Source organism: Lytechinus variegatus, chromosome 11 (genome assembly GCF_018143015.1).
Source record: "Lytechinus variegatus isolate NC3 chromosome 11, Lvar_3.0, whole genome shotgun sequence".
NCBI lineage: Eukaryota > Metazoa > Echinodermata > Echinoidea > Temnopleuroida > Toxopneustidae > Lytechinus > Lytechinus variegatus.
The window spans coordinates 12,812,128-12,833,578 of NC_054750.1; the positions used below are offsets into that span (position 1 = coordinate 12,812,128).

The window sequence follows — 21,451 nt, forward strand, 5'->3', positions numbered from 1 at the left end:
AATGTGTCAAATAAAAAATAAAGGAGAGAAAGGAAAAAGAAAGTAAGTAAAAATGAGGAAGAAAGAATTAAAGAGTGAAGGAAAGAAAAATTTTCCTTCATTCTTTGAAAGAAAGCCAAAAAAAAGAAAGAAGAAAACAGGATATTGGAGGAAGGAAAGATTAAGGGAAAGAAAGAATATGGGAAAAGAATTGGAAGCAAAAAAAGTAAAATAAAGAATGAAAGAAAGTAGAAATGAATTAAATAGAGGGAGGAAAGAATGAAGGGGTGAGTGAATGAAAAAAAAGAAAGAAAATAATGGAATGAAAGAAAGAACGAAAAGAAAAAGGAGAGGAAGGCGAAGAAGAAGCAAAGAAAGTGTAAGGACGGAAAGAATGAAGGAAATAAAAAAGGAAATAAAAAAAGGTAAGTAGCAGAAAGAAGGAAAGAAAGAGAAATGAACAGTGAGAATGAAGGGATCAGAAAAAAGAAAGATAGGAAAAAGATGGAACAAAGAAAAAGGCAAGCAGGATTCGAAGGATAGAAGGATGAAGATAAAAGACAGAAAAGAAAGAAAGAGGAAAAGTTCAAACTTCAAGGAAACAAAAAAATCCAATCATTTTAACAAAAAATTATAATGATATTTGTTTTTTTTTATATGTTTCAAAAATTGAAAAAAAGAAAGAAATGTTTTAGAAATGAATAAAATTCAAAATGAAACATTGTCAAATTTCACAGCATCATACACAGGCATCTCCCATCCCATTACAAGTTCGCACCGATCAGAATAAGACTCAAAACGAAAGCTGAAACAACTAGATCTAGTTATGAAAACTCAATAACTTTCTCCTCCGATTGCATCACCAAATCACTACTATGAGAATCCATAATATAATCACAAAAAAATTTCTGCCGAATTGGGGATTATTTTGGTGAAGAAAAGTTTATTATGTGAGATTGTTTGCACCACTGAGAATCAGCTCCGAGCTACATGTCCGTCTAGCCGCCTGCCACACACAGAAGTTGCAACAGTTATCGATTTTATTGTTATCTCTGTTTCGTCATCTGTTGGTTATTTGATGAAAATTCTTCACTTTCTATACATTAATTATAATTTGTTTAATATTCTGAAATACGGGACAAATAGGCGTCCCGGGAAGGGTTTGTCGGGACGCCGGGACAAAGGGGCAAAATACGGGACGATCCCGGGAAATACGGGACGTCTGGTCACCCTGACCATAACAAAATAGACAAAACTGCATACCAACGAAATTCCTGAAAAACAAATGTTTCTGCACGATAATTACTAGGATAATTTCATTTGGAGTTATTTTGTCATTTCAATCACTTGTGCAGAATAATTAAAGTGTTACTAAAATTGGCAAAGTAGGTTATATTGAAAAACGCACGTGCTTTATTGTTGATTGTGTTGATTTCCGATTCTACAGGGTACAAAAAACACATTTTCAATGTATCCTTCCTGTAGGCCTAAATAATTCAAATTCCCCCAAAAAAATTTCTAATGGTCTAGACTTACCTAAGTCGAGAAATTTAATGATTTTTCTGTACGTAGAAAGAGGTTGTGTCTCCAAATCCTCTAATCGAATGACGAGTACTCCGTCAGGTGAAAAAGCTTCCATCCAATCACGAGCGAATACCGAGTAGAGTCCACCCTTTAGTGCAGGAAATACGGTATAGGGCTGAAAGGAGGACGGGAAATATGTATATCAAATAATAATCATATTAAATAATATTGAATAATAATCATGGTCATTTTTTTTTTCCTCATGTCAACATTAACCCCTGCAGATTAAAGATTTCATAGCTTCATTTCAACTCAACATTAGTTCAGGCCAATACACAATTGAACATGTAAAAACCACAAATTAAAACAATTATCTAAATTGTGATCGATGAAAACAATGATGGCTATCATTAAATTACACCGACGGTTTTTATTATAATTATGATTTTGAAGCGTTTTGCATGGTTGGAATTTTGTAGATAAATAAATGAATAAGTCTTTATTTGGCTTCAATTCCAATAACAACATCAACAGTAAATCATGACAATACAAGTAAATAGCAAAGAACAAATGTAAATGCACTACATTATTATGGAACATATATAGCAAGATCCATGAGACAAGATGGAAAAGAAACGTTATGACCTTCTAAGGAGCTTAGCTTCTAGGTCATTGGCCACCAGATTGTTACAAACTTACATGTACACAATCAAGCATTTAAAACATTTGAGAACAAGCAAACAAAAGTATTAAACAAATTTGAGTAAATAACAAAGTATCAATAATCATGTTTGCAAAAGATACACAAAAAATGCCAAGAAATTCTATCAGACCTAAAGTATAAGAATCTGAAATTCAAATAGAAGAAACAAAAGAGGTAAAAGAGAAAAATATGAAAAGTAGTAGAGCTCTTATATCGCATAGATAATTATGGGGAAAATATAAAAAAAATATGTAGAGAGCGGTGTTGGCTCAGTCGGTAACGCGTCTGCCCGTCGAACCAAAGATCGTGGTTTCGAGTCCACCCCGGGCGGATGACTGAAGCCAGTGCGTTGTGTGTCAACGTCTCTCCCATGTTTCATAGATGCATGCTATGTTACAATGGAAAACACTCCGTCCCTCGGATAGGACGTTAAATGGAGGCCCCGTGTAGAGGAGAGTCACCACCTTTGCACGTTAAGAACCCACTGCACTATTCGTATAAGAGTTTATAATTTAGGGGGAAACCCCATGTAGTGGTCCACCTGCATTCCCCCAATCAGTTATATCGGGAGGAAAGACTTGCGGGTCATAGTGATTCAGTTCGCTTTTCGCCTCCCAGGCACAGGTGACGCCAAACAAATAATAATAACAAGTTAAAAAGTTAGACAAGATATACAAGCAGGCATTCGTTTATCGCTCTAAGTGTTTCTTCGGTATAACTGTCTTAGACTTGTTTCTAAAAACACTAAGGCTAACTGATTGCTTTGACGAAGTAGGAAGGGAGTTCCATAATTTTGGCCCAGTATAAACAAATTGATATTAGCCGAAAACTAGTTTTAACCAATGGCTGGTGGAGAAAAGAAACGTGTCCTATATAGTCAGAATGGATTTGGTTATTTTAACACATAACTGCATAACGAACCAAGGGCAAGTGGAAGTTCTCTTTTTATTCATTTAATTGATACTAAAGGCATCCGAGGATGAGATCAAATATGTTATGTAAATTAAGTAACTAGTTTTCATATTAAAAACAAGATAGCAGTATGAAATCGTGAACCAACTCCTCGTTAGATCACTCCTACATTAGGAGAGCGTTGACTCTTGTTTTCAACATTAACATAATGCTAGCATTTTTCCACATCGTATAAATGGGATGGTCGTGATCAGTCTTTTGAACTTCATTTATTAGTCAGTTTTTCCATGTCCGTCTGTTCTGATTATCATCCAAGTAGTACATGTCGAAAAGCCTCAGTACATGTATGTTCGATTTTAAGTTCACCCTGAAGAAATTTTTGTTGTAGAAATAGCAGAAAATTATAAAAATATTGGGGAAGGTTTCAGGGAAATCCGTTAACGATTGAGAAAGTTACTAGAATTTAAAATAACCTTTGGTCTGGAGTTCCACAGGACTCTGTGGCTGGTCCGTTGATTTTTTACAATGTTTATATCCCCCTTCAGGATATTATGAGGGCACATGGTATTTCATGTATGATGTACGCTGACGATGTTCAATTATACACCACTTTTAGTGCTAGGGATCGATCTTGTGCTATCCAAAGAATGGAAGATTGTTTGAAGGATGTTAGAACTTGGTCATTTCAGAATAAGCTTTCTTTAAATGATTCTAAGACTGAACTTGTTCACTTTCATTCTAAGTATTGATCTGATGTTCCTCAAATTATTGTAAGGATCGGGCAGTCTGTAATTAAGCCCTCAAATATAGTGCGGAATGATCTTGGTGCTGTCATGGATTCATCCCTTTCCATGTCTCAAAATGTTGATGTTATATGTAAGTCTGCCTTTGTAGCTAAAAGAAAAATAAGTAAAATTCGTATAGGTTTCTTGATCAGAATACATCCCATCGTCTTATTCATGCTTTTGTCACATCTCGGTTAGATAATTGTAATTCCCTTCTCTTTGGCCTGCGACTCGTCTTGTTTCTTGTGTCCCTAGTTCTTCCCACATTACTCCTGTGCTTCGCAACGAACTCCACTGGCTTCCTATTACTTCTCGTATCACCTACAAAATTATTCTTCTTGCTTTCAAGTCATATCATGGTCTAGCTCCTTCATACCTTTATGATCTCCTTCCTCGATATCAGCCAGTTCGAGTTCTACGTTCTGCTCTTCTTTCTCGATCTCATACTTCTTACAAACAATACGGTCAGCGTTCTTTCTCTTATGCAGCTTCATTTCTTTGGAACAATCTCCCCCTACAAATTCTCAATGCTAATAGTGTTAATACATTTAAAGTTATGCTTAAAAGTCTTCTTTTTAAATCTTGATATCATATGTTTATTGGCCCATTTGATGGTATTTCTTTATTCATGATCTGGTGAGAAAGTTGTAAATTGTAATATTAGTTTTGATACATTTTGTTGTGCAAAGTATTTCTATTTCCTCTATACTTCATTTTCCTCTCTCTTAACCGCTTAGAGGCAATTTTGCGTTTATTATTATTATTATTAAATCTTGGGATTTTTGACGTCATTATTTAGTAGCTGCCTCTTTATGTTATGCAATATAAAATGCATGAATTTCATTTTTTAATGGTTACCCACGACTTACTATTGTTGTCTTTTCATGATCGGATGTGAAAAGATTTGTCTTTTGATATTCTAAAGGTACAGTAAAAAACATTTCTTATCCCAGGAAATGAAAATTCATTGATATTTAACCAATCACTATGTAGGAATGCATAAGACCTCATGGATCAAATAATATTTTTTTATTATTTTCTCCCACTTTTACTATAAACTTTTTCTCAGCGTGAACTCGCCTTTAAGGCTCTTTTACGCCTTTTTTCGGTAGGCCTACCAAAAAAATAAATTTATTTCGTCATTGGGTCAGTTTGAGAACCCCTGCTGCAGATCATGCTTCAGCGATTGGTTTACGTACTCCATATGCACCCTTTGCTAGTGCTTGAACCCTTTTCTTGCCTTCAGAAATATAGCGGTAAGCGATGAATTCCAATTACCGGAGTTAGAAATGAATATTCATTATGAATGACGTATTCTGTTGAATCCCGGGGGTGTTGAATTTCGGGAATCGAAGAGTCATAGCAGTGTCATAGCGCGCGTAATTTGATAGCGTTGTAGAGACGTACAAACTATTATGTGGTGCCAAAGAGAACTCGTTTGGACCATTGGCGGCGGAAGCCAAATATTTTAGGAGGGGACAACCAAAAAAATTTTGACAAGCAAAAAAAAAAAAAGGTTCTCAACCCAAAAAAATTTTAGGGGGGCGTAGGAAAATAAATTGACAAGCAAAAAAAAAAAAGTCAACAACAAATTTAGGGGGGACCGTCCCCCCCCCCGTCCTCAAATTTAGGGGGGACACGTCCCCCCGCTTCCGCCGCCTATGGTTTGGAGAACGGTGTAGAGAACTTATGTTGGTTACCAGACTTATTTTAATTTGTCTTCTCGATCTCGGTAGGTAGGTAAAATATTTTTATCTGGGTATACCCTTGAGCTGAGGGTCAAGTTTGAGAGATAAGCCTAAATAGCAGCTAGACTTAGCTGGCTAGCTAGACCTACTTAGTAGGCTACTGAGCCAGAACTAGTCTTAGCCTTAGGTATCAGTGCCTGAGCTGAGGTAGCTACCTAGACGGTATTCTAGTGAGCTACCTCCAGGGGCGGATCCAGCTTTCGCCAATAGGGGGGCCGAAAAATATTTTGACCAACATATTTCTCGATTGGCCGCTACAATCTGGCTTTTTTGTTAGTTTTTCACGGGGTAATCCTAACTAAAGACTGAAGTTTTAAGTATATGTTAGTTTTTATTGCTATAAACAATATTAGGTATCTCATGTGGTCTTAATATATAATGCGAGCGCGAAGCGCGAGCTAAAAATCTTTGATATTTTATGTCCTTAGAACTAAAGATTCGGAGCATTCTTTATAATCATGAACAAAGATAAGTATCCAACTAAACAATGCGAGCGCGAAGCGCGAGCCGAAATTTTATCATATAGTAACGTGAAAAGTGACTCAATTAGGACTGTTTTTAGTGATTATTGAAGAGGATACAAGTATCACCAAATAAATAATGAGAGTGCGAAGCGCGAGCTCAAAATTTCTGATATTCCGACCTGAAAAAAATGAACAGTCTAAGCGCGTTTTTATTTAAATAAACAAGCTGTGCGTCTCAAACAATTAAATGCGAGCGCGAAGCATGAGCTTAATTTTTTGATATACTGACATTATAAAGGAGCATTTTGACAAATTTTGGTAAGAATTTCCAAAGAGCATAGGTATCTCACAAATTAAACAATGCGAGCGCATGCGAGCGCGCAGCGCGAGCCGAACATTTTGATACACATTAAACAATTTGTGTAAATCAAACAAAATAATAAATGCTTGATGTGCTAGAGAATTGTATGCAAATTGATATCAGAACTGGATATATTGTATATATACTGGTTATATATTAGTGTCATTTAACCCTCTTGAATGGGATTCATTATACAGGCAATGCGAGCGCGAAGCGCGAGCGAAATTTTTTATATAAAGTCTATTTTCCAATTCTTCCCCTCACCTTTTTTTGGTTTCCTTTCGGGGTCGGGCCCCCGGGGGGGGGGGCACTCGACCAAAAAAGTGGTGGGGGTGTGCCGCGGGCGAGACAAAAAACGGGGGCCTTGGAGCGAGCTTATTGTAAAAAGGAGGGTCCTCGGAACGGGCTTCGGAACGACAAATGTTTGTGAAAACGGGGGTCCTTGGAACGGATCGCCAGCGTGTGAGTGCGTATGCATCCCTATGGAACGGTCATGCATGCATGATACAGCTAGCGCGGCCTCCGCCGGCTGAGCTCTGCGGCCGCTTTTCACCAAAATCGCAGCTCATTGTAGCAGATCGATGCGATCGGAGCGGCGTAACGAAAAATATGCGAAGCTTTGGAGCGGATTTCTCTCTTCTTTTTCTCGATAAGAAGAAAATGGTATGCCTTGGAGCGGCTTTCTTTGTTCTTTTTCTCAACAAAACAAAAATGCTATGCCTCGGAACGGAAATTTGAGTGTAAAAATGGGGGTCCCCTCCGCGGCACATACCCACTATGCATTATATACTGAGTGCCCCCCCCCCCCCGGGGGGTCGGGCCGGTCGTTACGAGGCTGTAAATTACACATCATGGGTAAAATACCTCTTTCTTACTTTTCTTTCTGTTTTTCGTAGTTTCTATCAAGGTAAAGAGTAAACTTTTTTCTGCAGGTTGTCAAAAAATGGGGGGGGGGGGCCGGGGCCGGCTCGGCCCCCTCCTGGATCCGCGCCTGACCTCAGCTCAGACTCTGCTAAGGCTAAGACTAGTTCTGGCTCAGTAGCCTACTAAGTAGGTCTAGCTGCTATTTAGGCCTATCTCTCAAACTTGACCCTCAGCTCAAGGGTATACCGAGATTAAAATATTTTACCTACCTACCGAGATCGAGAAGACAAATTAAAATAAGTCTGGTAACCAACATAATAGTGTGGTACGGTATGTCACTGATACAGCTCCCGTAGGACTAGCGTGCCAAAATGGATTTTTGGTTGTTTTGGCTTCAATAGGGTCCCCTTAGGCCAAAAACGATGGGGTTCAAATTTTCAGACCCCTCCTTCCCTTTGTGGGGGGTCATTTTTGGCGCCATATTGGCCTGTACAAAGCCCAATAGGATAATCCATTGTTTTCAACCTTATTTCTCACTTTTCTTCACCAATTATATTTTTAAGTTGTCTGAGGTGTATGAGAATGAATATTTGATGATGTTGTGATGTCAATGTTTTTTAAATTTTACCATATGGGGGCGGACTTTACGAAAAAGGCCCCAAAATTGTAAAATATTGCCCCCAAAATATTATTTTTCCCTTTTTTGGCACTAAAATTAGGACAAAAGGATTGCAAAATGAAATGAATATGTCTTTTTATACAATCCAACAACAGAGGAATATATCACCTGTAATATATATCATTATTTTTGGTCAATTGATGTAAAAATCATCCCCATTTCAGGATTTTATGCAGTGAAAACCTTACTACAACACTAGAGGGCGCCATAACTTATGATAAGCACTTCCCTAAAAAAATCAAATTCTAGGCACTGTAATTTTATCAATAAATTTGAAAGCTGACACATTTCAAGAGCAATTATTTCCAATGCCGATTCATAGTATGGGCACCTAATTTGTTTGATTCTACCCCCCGGGGGGATAGCTGCCTTAGGCTAAAATAAAAAAATCCTGGATTCTTTTTTTTTGTTAAATGACCTTTATTTGGTTTCTATTCAAAGATTTTTAAGGCTCAAGAAGTATATCGGGAAAAGTTGCAAGGACCCAGAAATCCAAGATGACTTCCAAAAATGGAGTTTAAAATGGCTGTTGATACTTTAAATGGACATAGCACATTTTATATACCTGAGATAGATGGAATTGGTGTCTAGACCATGGTTTCAACGATCAAAATTGGGACAAGAATACCGTTTCCTTTTTTTATTTATTTAACCTTTGGAGGCCATCTTGGACTCAACATACCGGGACAGTCGGTGGTCCGGTATGTTAAAAAATCCAAGATGGCTTCCAAAAATGGGGTTTAAACCAATACAGTTTGTTCAATATCCGGGAATATGAATGTGTGTGACTACCATGGAAAAGTGAGCCTAATAATACATTAGACATGTTAGAATAAGTTACAAGCAGAGTCGTTGGTCGAGTATGTTGAACAATAGAATATAAAATAGCCACTGTTATTTACAAGTGGACATGTAATATCCATCAAGAATATAGTTTGATGTCTAAAACCATGATTTTTAATGTCTGAAAATTAGTTACAACCGTTCGAGTGTTATGGCCTAGTGGATTGGTCTTTTGACTTTGAAAGGGTCGTGGGTTCGAATCCCAGCCATGGCATAGTTTCATTCTGCAAGAAATTCATCAACATTGTGCTGCACTCAACCCAGGTGAGGTAAATGGGTACCCGGTAGGAAGAAATTCCCTGAATGCGCGAAGAAATTCCTTGAATGCTAGAGCGCTTAGGCAGCCCATCTAAGGCAGGGGTAATAATAATGGCAAGGCCCGCTGGGAGAACAGTTTTTAGTACTGAAGTGGCTTCCCTAGGTAAATATACCTATATTAGTAATATTATCATAACAAGGACAGTCATTGGTATATGTCGTTAAATCCAAGATGGCGTGAAGAAATCTGAGTCTAAAGTGAATGACGTTACTTAAAAATGGACATAGTTCATTTAAAATTCACCAAGGACATATGATTTTGGTGTCCACTCAATAGTTTCATGATTATAGTGATACTTTCGACTAGTTACAAAGATATGCACTTGTCCATTTTGCCTAAAAATCCAAGAAAGTTTTCAAAATGGCATCTAAAATGATTCCTATAACTCATTAATAATGGTCAGAGTTCATACAATATTAATATGTGAGGAATAATTTGGATGTCTACATGGTGGTATAAAGGGTCAGATAATACATTTAACAAATAACAAGGATATTTAGTTTTCCATTTTGTCTAAAATCCATGGTAAATTTAAAAATCATCAAATGGGTGCTATTACAAACTCATGAATCAATATGAATACTCATCCCATACATTTAAGTGTACACATTTCATATTTTTCACAGGTTTGTATTGTTTGAATAATTTCTCCACTTTTAAGTAACAATAGTCATTTTGGAACCCATTTTTTAAAGCCAACTTGGATTTAAGGCAAAATGGATAACTGCATAGTCATTGTAGCCAGTCCTTAATAAATATTTTTAATTTCAACTCTTGAAATACTAGTGTAGACACCAAAATAATAATAAACACCAGGTGTATGTTTAATGTTCTATATCCACTTTTAAATACATGTAATAGCAGTCATTTAAGCAATCTTGGATTTTTGATAAACTTGACATCTGACTGTTCTTTCAACTTGAAACAATACTTGATCCCTTAAACTCTAGTGTAGACACCAAAATCAAATCCAAAATGTGCATTTCTAATGAACTATGTCTACTTTTAAGAACCACAGTCAATTTAGACCCTGCATTTTGGAGGCCATATCGCATTTCTTGACATACCAGACCACTGACAGCCCTTATTTACTTATCCAAATGTCTGATTTGACCCTTGAAACCATTGGATTAGACACCAAACTGGGGGCCGTTTCATGAAGCTGTTCGTAAGTTAAGAGTGACTTTAAGAACGACTGGTTATCCTTTCTTACGCGGTAAACCATCGCCTCTGGTTCATACCATTTACCAAAAGAAAGGATCACCAGTCGTTCTTAAAGTCGTTCTAATCTTACGAACAGCTTTATGAAACATGCACCCACCTGATATCTCCCAGGCCGATATGAGATGAACTATGTCCGCTTTAAGTATCAGCAGCCATTTTAATGAATTCATCTTTGATTTTTGGACATACCAGACCACTGACTGTCCTTGTAACTTATCTTTATATATTACTTGACCCAAACCAGTGGTTTAAAATTAAACATCGAAATCACATTTCCATGGACGATATGAAATCAGAAATGTCTGCTTTAAGTTTAGCAGCTATTTCAGAATAATTTTTTTGAAGCCATCATGGATTTTTGGACCCACCAGACCACTCACTGTCCTTGTAACTTTTTCCAATTTACTACTTCACCCTAAAAACCATTGAATCAAAACCAAATTGCGGATTTTTAGCACACGGTAGCCTTTTTTGATGCCATCTTATATTTTCCAGCTAGGTATCCTGGGGTCATAATACACTCTATCCTGTGTCAACAAATTATTTTAACTCCTAGACCATGGAGTATGAAACTCATTAGGATTCTAGGGTGGATAATGAGTGAGTCGTATTCATTAATTTTAAATGAATGGTGGCCATCTTGGATACTATCTTGAAAATAACCACTTTCCCTGATGCAGATTTTGGTAGATTTTTAGTACATTATTCCTGAGATCAATTAGTACTAAAAACTGTTGAAAAACAATGTAAGTTCGGAAGTTCTCTAAACACCACATGTTATTTCAATAATGATTATTTGCATGTGTGCGTGTGTGTCGGGGGCTAAAAATATATTTTATGTGTTTCTTTCTGTCTGTCAGTAATTGGTAATTAGCCGAGAAGTATTATTGACAATTCGAATTGAAGTCCTTTAATCGTAAATTGTACTCTAGAACGAGTGGCCGAATGGTGAAAGTTGTATGCCAGTCAGTGGGGGGGGGGGGAGTAGGGGATATGGTTGGTAGGATGTTCGTCTAACTTGAAACCTTCAGATAGGCATTCTAACTGTCTAGGGATGATAAAATACCATAACACAATTCATTTTTTAACCGGGCGCAAAATTACTAATACTCCTGATTTTAGTGGGTCTTGATATAGGTGACCCCCTCAGGCAGTGGGTGAGGGTATGGAAAATTAGAACCCTATCATTTCCTGATAGATTGGACCCAAGTGAATAATAAAAAAAAAACAATTTTGGCACAAAAATCCTGCAGGAGCTGTGTCATGATATACCGTACCACACTAATATCATCATGATAAGTTATGGCACCCTCTAGTGTTGTAGTTAGGTTTTCACTGCATAGAATCCTGAAATGGGGGTGACTTTTACATTAATTTACCAAGAATAATCATAGAAATTACATGTGATGTATTCCTCTGTTATTGGACTGTACAACAAGACATATAAACTTTATTTTGTAATCTTTTTGTCCTAATTCTAGTGCCAAAAAGGGGGAAAATTATATTTTTGGGGTAATATTTTACAATTTTGGGACATTTTTCGCAAAATCCACCCCCCCGTATGGTAAAAGTGAAAATATATTGACATCATAACATCATCAAATATTAATTCTTGTACACCTCAGACAATTTAAATATAAAATTGGCGAGGAAAAGTGAGAAATAAGGTTGAAAACAATGGATTATCCTATTGGGCTTTGTACAGGCCAATATGGCGCCAAAAAGGACCCCCCACAAAGGGAAGGAGGGGGTCTGAAAATTTGAACCCCATCGTTTTTGGTCTAAGGGGACCCTATTGAAGCCAAAACAACAAAAAAAATCAATTTTGGCACGCTAGTCCTACGGGATGACACACCATACCCCACTATATTCTATAAGTTCTCTACACCGTTCTCCAAACGAGTTCTCTTTGGCACCACATAATAGTTTGTACGTCTCTACAACGCTATCAAATTACGCGCGCTATGACACTGCTATGACTCTTCAATTCCCGAAATTCAACACCCCGGGATTCAACAGAATACGTCATTCATAATGAATATTATTTCTAACTCCGGTAATTGGAATTCATCGCTTACCAAATATAGCGGTATAACAATAGCGATAACAATAGGCCTTAAAGGCTGGTCACACCGCCCGAGCGTTGTTGGAGCGGTCGTGGAGCGATAGGGAAAGAGGGTCGAATTTTGCTCTCAAAATTGGGGGAAAATCGAAAACAAAATAAAAACAATCGAAATAGAAAATGGTGAACTGGAGCGAGCGGTGATGATTTTTTTCTCTCCGCTCCACGACCGCTTCAACAACGCTCGGGCGGTGTGACCAGGCCTTTAAGGCCTATTGTTATCGCTATTGTTAAACCGCTATATTTTTGAAGGCAAGAAAAGGGTTCAAGCATTAGCAAAGGGTGCATATGGAGTTAACAAATCTCTGAAGCATGATCTATAGCAGGGGTTCACACCGCCCGAGCGTTGTCAGAACGGCGTAACGGAAAATATGCGAAGCTTTGGAGCGGATTTCTTCTTCTTTTTTTCTCGATAAGAAGAAAATACTATGCTTTGAAGCGGCTTTCTTTGTTCTTCTTCCTAAATAAAACAAAAATGGCTATGCATTGTAACGGAAATTTGAGTGTAAAATGGGGGGTCCCTTCGGCGGCACATATACATTATATACATAATGAGTGCCCTCCCCCGGAGGTAGAGTAGAAGGGACAGCGCACCAATTATTCGTGAATGCAGTCCGGACAGAATATAATGTTGTCAAAGGCCTATACGGTCAAAGATCGGGGAAAGGACAACATAAGTAAAGTTTGCGAAATATAGTAAATTTCTATTCAGTAAATTATTCATTAAATTATCGACGGTAAACACAAAACATCTCTAACCATCAAATAAAAAAAAATTACACACTTACACAACCTGCCGCATATGCACAGTAGCGAATATTATGTTTCTGAAGACAGTCTCTTAAACATCCAATTTGTTTGACCGTGATGTCGTGGAAACTTTTCGGATTTCCATTTCCGAAGCTATACCAATAATATGAGATTGCCCTGAAATTTAATGGCAGAAAAAAATAATGAGAACTAGACATTTCGCGTCATACATGTGACTCATTCTATTCAAATTAACTATTTAAACACGTGTTAACATATAATGTATGTTTAAAGAAAGAATGGGAAATGATCGCCTGTTGAATTATATAACAATATTTTTAAAGCACATGCACACTTAGCGAATATTATGTTTCTTTTAATTTTTGTTTCAAATGCTTTCAGATTCAGGATTTATTTCATCTGTTCTGCATGCCCCTTGATAACATTTCAGATCACTTTCTTGCATTAAAAGTTTTCCCACAAATGTAATTTTTTACAGTGAAACTTGTGATTGATCAATGAGAATAATATTGCTACGCTTTCGGAAAGAAAACAAAAACCTTTTTCCTGATTTTCCTGATTCTTTGGTATGTTATCATTTTCATTAATATAAAGAATTCGGAAGATGAGACCAAGTATTCCATAAAATTATGGACTAAAATCCTTTTTTATTTTGAGTAAAACCCAAATTAAAGCGAAGATCACAATATGGGCCACTAAAAAATTACCTTACTGTTGGATCTCTAACCATAAGGATGATTTTTGCATTAGGCTGTACTGCTCGGAGAAGTTGTGCATTGGTATACACGGGCTCCGAAGCGTTTGGGAAAGTCTTAGTCCAATCCAACCCAATGGTGTAGCTAGTAGATATCGAGGCATCGCCTAAATTTATATAGGAAAGACAGAAAACGAAAAACGAAAAAAATAACAAAGACATTTTTGCATATATAGATTTCAAAAAGATCCTGATCGATTGCGGTTAGGACGCTATTGAATACTGAATTGTCCTTGAATCCTAATTCTAACGTTTTATTAATAAAGCTCGGATGATTGAAATCTATGCAATTTAGAATGCGAGAAAAAAAAATGTGAGGTTCATATTTCTTTCTCTCTCTGAGGAGGAAGTGCACTGCCATGTTTTTTTTAACACTCATCGGCAACACTTCTAAATTCTGACCAAAGGTGAGGCCTCAGGTTTCCTACTTATGATTGGGCCTTTATATACACCGTCCCCCAACCGTAAGCAAATATACTGATTTAACACGGACATTACTAGCCACTTACCAAAAACTTTAGGATAGTAAGGAATCCCCGTTGCCGCTGTGACATTATTGCTTATTATTTTCGGAACTCCTAAAGATTTGTATAGATTAAGATACCATTCAAAAGAGCTGTCATCCTCTCCTCCTGTGAGCTTTCGTATGGCCAATACTGCAATAGAAACGAAATAACTGATCAATATGATAACTGTGATAAATATAATACTAGCTAGAATAGCGTTCATGATTGGGTATGATGGTGAAACCATTTTGCTGCATACCATCGAATTTAAAGGTATGCAGGCTATTATGTCCATAAATAGGGGGCCCAATTTTCAAGTAGTATGATCATTTTTTTCATATCTAACTAAAAATGAAATTTCAAAACAAATCTGTTTTTCAATTTCCTTTGCATGAATTAAGATGTGAAAGATAGAAAAAGAATAGGTTAATATAATACCAAACTTGTGGAATCTGCTCTAGAATGTGGAGCCGAACGAATAAAAAAAAGACAATAATGTAAACATAAGTTGTGTTTTGCAAATATCATGATTCACATCAATAAACGGGCACAAGGGGTGACCAATGACGTGTGTGTATGGACGTCACGTGCTAATGTTTTAATTCTACGCAACTTTAAGTTCCGACCATGCATTTTTGAAACTGAACGCGAATCAAATCAAATCATTTATTTCCACAATAATATAAAAAAAACATTACAAATATGTACAGAATAGGAAACAAACATAATTTAAAAAGGAAAATTAACCGAGTTGATCAAAAGTATAACACAAAGAAATGTACATTTTACTGTGGGGGAGCCAAAGAAGACAAAATAAGTCTTAAAATCAGGCACCCAACATAAAATAAACAGATAAGTGCTATCAAAATAGACATTTCTTAACAATATATAACATGTGAATATGGCTCTCATTTATAACTTTCAAAAAAATAGTTAAGAAAAATCAACACATACATAAAAAAATTAAATAGCGTTACGAATGGGAAATAGAATTTAGAATGATAACTTAAGTAATGACATAAACAATACAAAAAAGGAAAAGATAGGTTTGGTTTTTAAGCTCTACTGTTTTTTTGTTAAAATTGTATGAATCAGGTACTTTTTGAAATTACTTTTAAAGGAATGGAGTGATACTGAGTTTTTAATTTCTTTTGGTAAGGAACTCCACAGTTTAGGGCCAGTGAAAAAAAGAGTAGATTTAGCATATGATGTTCGAACCTTTGGAAAATGAAAGTCATTGGCAGAACGGGTTTCATAAGAATGGAAATCTAGATTAAGGGGAAATAAATCAGAAAAATGAGGAGGGTGTAGACGATGTTTGCATTTATACTTGAAAATTTCGATTTTTAGATTCATGATATCATACACAGTTAATAGTAGTTTCTGAAATAATGGTTGGAATGATATGAAGAATCGGAAATAAGGCGAACCGCTCTTTTCTGCAATTTGAATACTCTATCAGATAGATATTATGGACAACAAGCCCAGATAATGGTACAATATGAAATATGTGGGAGAAACAAGGTATTATAAATGGAAAGAAAGTATTTTAGGCGGGAGAATTATGAATACGCTTTCGATCAAAGAGAAATCTCGCAGCCATTTTGTTTTTACAATGAGTATCTTTGTGATCCAAGGAGTCTTGGAGGGGCCCTAACAAACACCCACAACAAATTCATACTGCCAATTAGTTTTATAAAACAAATAATGTTTTAATTCGTAATGCTAATGGCTTTAAATGCGTATGGGTAGAAAGCAAAGGCACTAGGAATTACTGACTTGCTTGCACTGAAATACATTGGCACAAGATCACTCATTTTATTTAAACGCGGATTTGAAATTCAATGAAGAAATTAAACGAGCGATAAGAAAGTGCATGTTCAGTTCACTGTACATTAGCAAACGTTATATTAATACAAATTGGAGTATGATTATTACGATTTGATCGTGCTACTTGAATTCAAAAGGAACATTCTACCCACCCTCTTTTCCATGACATGGTGTTCCAGTAAATCCAAGGCGACGGGGTCCCCACCAATGTGGTTCTTTTGGGACATTAATGACATCAGGATGAGACAAGATCTTCTCCCATATATCTGTCGTACCGCACTTACTTGTCCCTATCACGTAGAAGTAGGGAAGACAGTTGAGTTCCGTCTTGTTCCGTAGCCAACATGGATTTTTGAAGTTTCCAAGGAAGTCCAGGGGTACTTTCTCAAATATCTGTTTTGATATCACAATGATAAGTGCATTAGAATTAGAACTATTTCATATTTTCAACCAAAAAATAGCATATGTAAAATATAGCATAAACAGTATTTTGGACGAAGGAGAGGGTAAGATTAATAAAAAAGGAGTGTCATCCACCCGCTGCCCGTAAAAAAACAAAGTAACCATTCTTTCAGATCGATGGTCTATACAGCTAGTGTAAGATCGAGTTATTTTTTTTTTATTGCATTTGATTGAGAAACTTTCTGCAACGGGCCAAAGGCAAGCCACACAAGCCGGAAATAGTGTGCCCCAATGGTCTGTTTAGCGGACCTTTAGTATTCACCACGTACATACGCCTCCTTAATGTAATTTTATCATACTTTATGCTAAATTATTGTAAAAGGGTTAAACATCAGACATGTCAGAATTATTCAATTTAATAATAGTCCTTGTCAGAAATTCAATAAATTGTCAATTTTCTTCACAAATGAAAGAAAAAGTGGATTGTTCAGTTAATAGATTTGGCATGCATAAAGTTTTAATTTCTATGAGACGTTGAAGGGGCTATGAGGATCAGCTTACCTCAGGAGCCCACTTGACAAGTTCTCTAGTGGCACCAGGCATTGTAGACCATTTACAGGAAAGTCCTTGACACTTTCCCTCATCCGAGAAGAAATAAAGGGATGAATGGTTTGAATGTTCAGCTTTTCCATATCGAATAGTGTAATTCACCTCCAGTATTCTTCGGGTAGTTGTATTGATGTAACTTGATTTAGGAAGCGGTGTGATTGTTATCCTAGAAATCGTGTTAAAGAATGTAGCCGCCAGATATTCCCGATTATCTAGTACAATCAATTCGCATATTATGATTGCAACTATTGCCCATTTCAGTATCTGGAAATTAAAAGCACGTGATGGTGATAATGATAATAGTATTAAATGATCTTAATGATAGAGAACGCACGTATAAATGTGATCACTGTACAGATATAAGGCTCAGTATCATAACCCGCAAAAAAGAGAACATGACATCAATAATAAATGCGATTTCATATTTCTGACATTTGTATATAATATATAATATATATATATATATATATATATGTATATATATTATAAGAAATGGATGAAGAGAACAATGGTAGGCGTAGCTTAAATCAAGGTTCCCCAGAGCTATCTACCCTTTGGAAAAATTGGTGATGCCGAAAAAATGTCTCTGCCGGGAATCGAACCCGGGCCCCCAGCTTTGAACGCCGGTGCCTTAACCACTAGACCACAGAGACGGTTAGTAGCTAGGGCGAGCCCGATCCGATTGACCGTCAGATAGACAGATTTTCGACACTATACCAATTATATCCCTACCATTGTTCTCTTCATCCATTTCTTACAATATTTAAATAAAAAAGAGTTGCCAAAAGCTGTTGTACATGTATAACTTTACACATATGTATATATATTATATATATAGAGAGAGAGAGAGAGAGAAAAAGAGAGAGAGACAGAGGAAAAAATGACTACGAAGTGGTCGTTGCTCCTTGCTTCTCCATTTAATCAAGCTTTCGATCAATGCATGATCTTCCTCAGGACTATCACTTGCTCTGTTATAATATGTTCTATTGTTAGATATGTTGACTCCTATACACATACAATCTTTTATTATAAATCTCTATAAATATTTCTCTCTGTATATAAACAATGATACGGCAATTGTTAAAATAAGTCTCTTATCATATAACATGTTTTCTGTCTGCATTTCCTTAGATATGTTGGCACCTATACATGTATACATTTATAACAAATCTATATATGATTACATAAATATCTCTTTCTATAAATATATATCTTTATCTGGCATTTGTCAAAATAAGTCCTTTTTATGTTCTCTTGTTTATAATTCCTCAGATATGTTGACTCCCACACGTGTATACATTTATAATAAATCTCTGTATATATATATATATATATATATATATATATATATATATATATATATATATATATATATATATATATGACAATTGTAGTAACATAATTACATAAAATTAATATCTCTTTCTATAAATATATATCTTTATCTGGCAATTGTCAAAATAAGTCTTTTTATATCATATATTATGTTCTCTTGTTTATATAGTGTAAAATAATTAATAATTATAAGTAACCGTGAAGCATGTTTAGATTATTTTAGAGGCCATCATATTGTATTATTATATTATTGTATTGTATTTGTACTTTGTTTATATATTTATAGTCCTAAGGAAGATCATGCATTGATCGATAGCTTGATTAAATGGAGAAGCAAGGAGCAACGACCACTTCGTAGTCATTTTTTCCTCTATATTGACCCTCACCACAGGTATCGGACTTAGATATGAATGACCGCCAGTGTTACGAGGCTTTTGGAAAATTTCTTCCGCTATATATATACACATATACACTAAACTCCTGAAATAATAATAGTCTAAATGATCGGTGCAAAAAATAGCAAGAATTGTTCAGATTCTGGTAAAAGCATGAAATTTGAAAATTTGAAAAAGAAGCATATCAGAACTTAATGCTACTGTTCTGTGTCAGGGTTTTGTGGCCAAGTATGGATCACGTCCAGCCAACCTTGGGCTTGTTGCAGAAATATTTAAACGCCAGTCCCGATCATGGGTGCTTTATTGGCTGAAAATCAAGTTGCGCAAGATTTTTTGAGTTGCGTTTGATCGCAACTCTTTCTGCAATGGGCCCCAAATATCACAAGTGCGTCACATACGTAGGTGAAAAAGTCAGCTGCGCATATACTACATCCTGCAAGATCTTTCAAGTAATGATAAATGAAGCTGCAGGATCCCAGCCAAACACCTGCAATCGGAACTGACTGGTCAAAATCAACATCTGCGAGAGCTTTCAAGTCATGATATATCCCGGAGCAGCAGGATCCAGGCCAACAAGCCTGGAAACAGATGGTCGGTCCAAATCAACTCTTACAGGAGATCTTTCACGTGATGATAAATCCTAGAGCTGACGGAATGATCCGGGTCAAAACACCTAGAAACAAAACGGACAAATAAAATCAACTCCTGCACATTGCATTAGGTCCGGAAACGGTATGGAAAGCTTCATTGCAGGCTTCGAAAGGGAGGGGATAAACCAAGGCAGAGTGTGTTGGCTTTCAAGAGAACGACTACTGTTAGCTAGAGATTATTTCAAACACCATAGTGGTATCCAAGCACTCATTTGAAAATTACTCTCTGGCGGGAGTTTGGTGTTTGAAATAATTTCTAACTTCGTTGACTCAATCAATTCTTGGTGGTCACTTTTTCATCGCTCCAAGATTAGAGATATTCAACTTGTAAGCACCCATGACCTCCTGGTGAGCTCTTTTGGCTGTTCTTCCAACTGTTCTTCTCTTGTTAAATGTCGGTTTTGTGGAATTCTTTCCAAGTGCATTTTCAGGTGTTATACTGGGTCTTAAAGGAGATTCATAGGGCAAATACATAGCCACAAATTTAAAAAATGTCCACGGTTTCTAGACTTTGAATTCTCGATGATACAAATTCAATCAATTCTACCTCCTTTGTAAATCACTCAGATAAGTAAACATGAGGTCTATTATCATTCAATGATAAATGTGTAACGAAATTGAATAGTAATAACAGACATTAACAAAGTACCCTTTGCTATGAAAGACACCAAATAATTTAAATCGATGGTCGATCTCTTACATGTGTTTATGTTAATCCATAATAATTATGGTTTCCAAATGGAAAAAAATATGTTTTTTTTTAGTATGAAACCCATAGACATCGTCTTTGGAAATATGAGCCATATCATGAGGTAGTTTAATTTGTGCAAGATTTTACGTTTTGTAAGCATCTATTAGAATCTAACCTTTAACCATTGGTTGCTACAGAAAGCATGCTACTTATATCATCTAGTAATTCGCATGGGCGTGTGTACATGGTATAATTGTTCTTGGGTCGTTGTGATTAATGTATAATGCTTTAATAGAAAAGATATGGTTCATATAAATTATGATCATGAAGAAAAAAAAACCCTATAAGAATGGGTTACAGTGGAAAATGTTACCTAGCAACCGTTGCTGTGGTGCTTATTAGGTCTACCTAAGGAAATAAATTCATCATAATGAGGAACCTATGGGCCAAATTTAATTTCTGAGCTATTCTGAGTAAATCATATTGGTCATACTCATCTGAACAATGATAAAAAAATTATTGCTATGGAAAATGGTCCCTTGGCAGCCGTTGCTATGAATAAATGGATTAAAACTGTTTTGATACAAAGGATCATGCTTTAGATTAATATTCATGCGACATATCGTTCATGAAAATGTTACTTATTCCCAATAAAGCTGTTACTAAGGTAAATGTGTTACCTAGCAACCGTTGCTATAGATTTAGATTTAGATTTATTTCCGTTCAACAATTTTTTTTTTCAAAATACAATCAAAGTAGCAATACATATTCAATATAATAGATATTACAGACAAATCAATGACATTTCGTAACAAATGTTGAATATAAATTAAACAAAACTACAATTAGTTGCAGTAATTTTATCAATGAAAAGAAACAAGAAATGAACGGAGGGACTTGCCAAGAAAAGCAAAAGCTTGTAAAGAAGGCAAGCCCCTAAACTTAGTTTCAATGCTAATTATAAACAAACTATATATACAA

The 21,451-nt window shown here is 36.0% G+C and overlaps 1 protein-coding gene across 1 annotated transcript in view; it reads right to left on the reverse strand.

Annotated features, from left to right (window-relative positions):
• The window catches only part of LOC121424478 (carbohydrate sulfotransferase 15-like), a 46,079-nt gene that overhangs the window by 924 nt on the left and 23,704 nt on the right, over nucleotides 1-21,451 (reverse strand). Inside the window, exons 2-7 of the mRNA XM_041620176.1 lie at nucleotides 17,352-17,663; nucleotides 16,541-16,781; nucleotides 14,562-14,708; nucleotides 14,006-14,159; nucleotides 13,316-13,454; nucleotides 1,516-1,678 (exon numbers count right to left, since the gene is read on the reverse strand). Of these exons, the coding sequence (XP_041476110.1) occupies nucleotides 1,516-1,678; nucleotides 13,316-13,454; nucleotides 14,006-14,159; nucleotides 14,562-14,708; nucleotides 16,541-16,781; nucleotides 17,352-17,663 (1,156 nt within the window). The remainder of the gene's footprint in view (nucleotides 1-1,515; nucleotides 1,679-13,315; nucleotides 13,455-14,005; nucleotides 14,160-14,561; nucleotides 14,709-16,540; nucleotides 16,782-17,351; nucleotides 17,664-21,451) is intronic.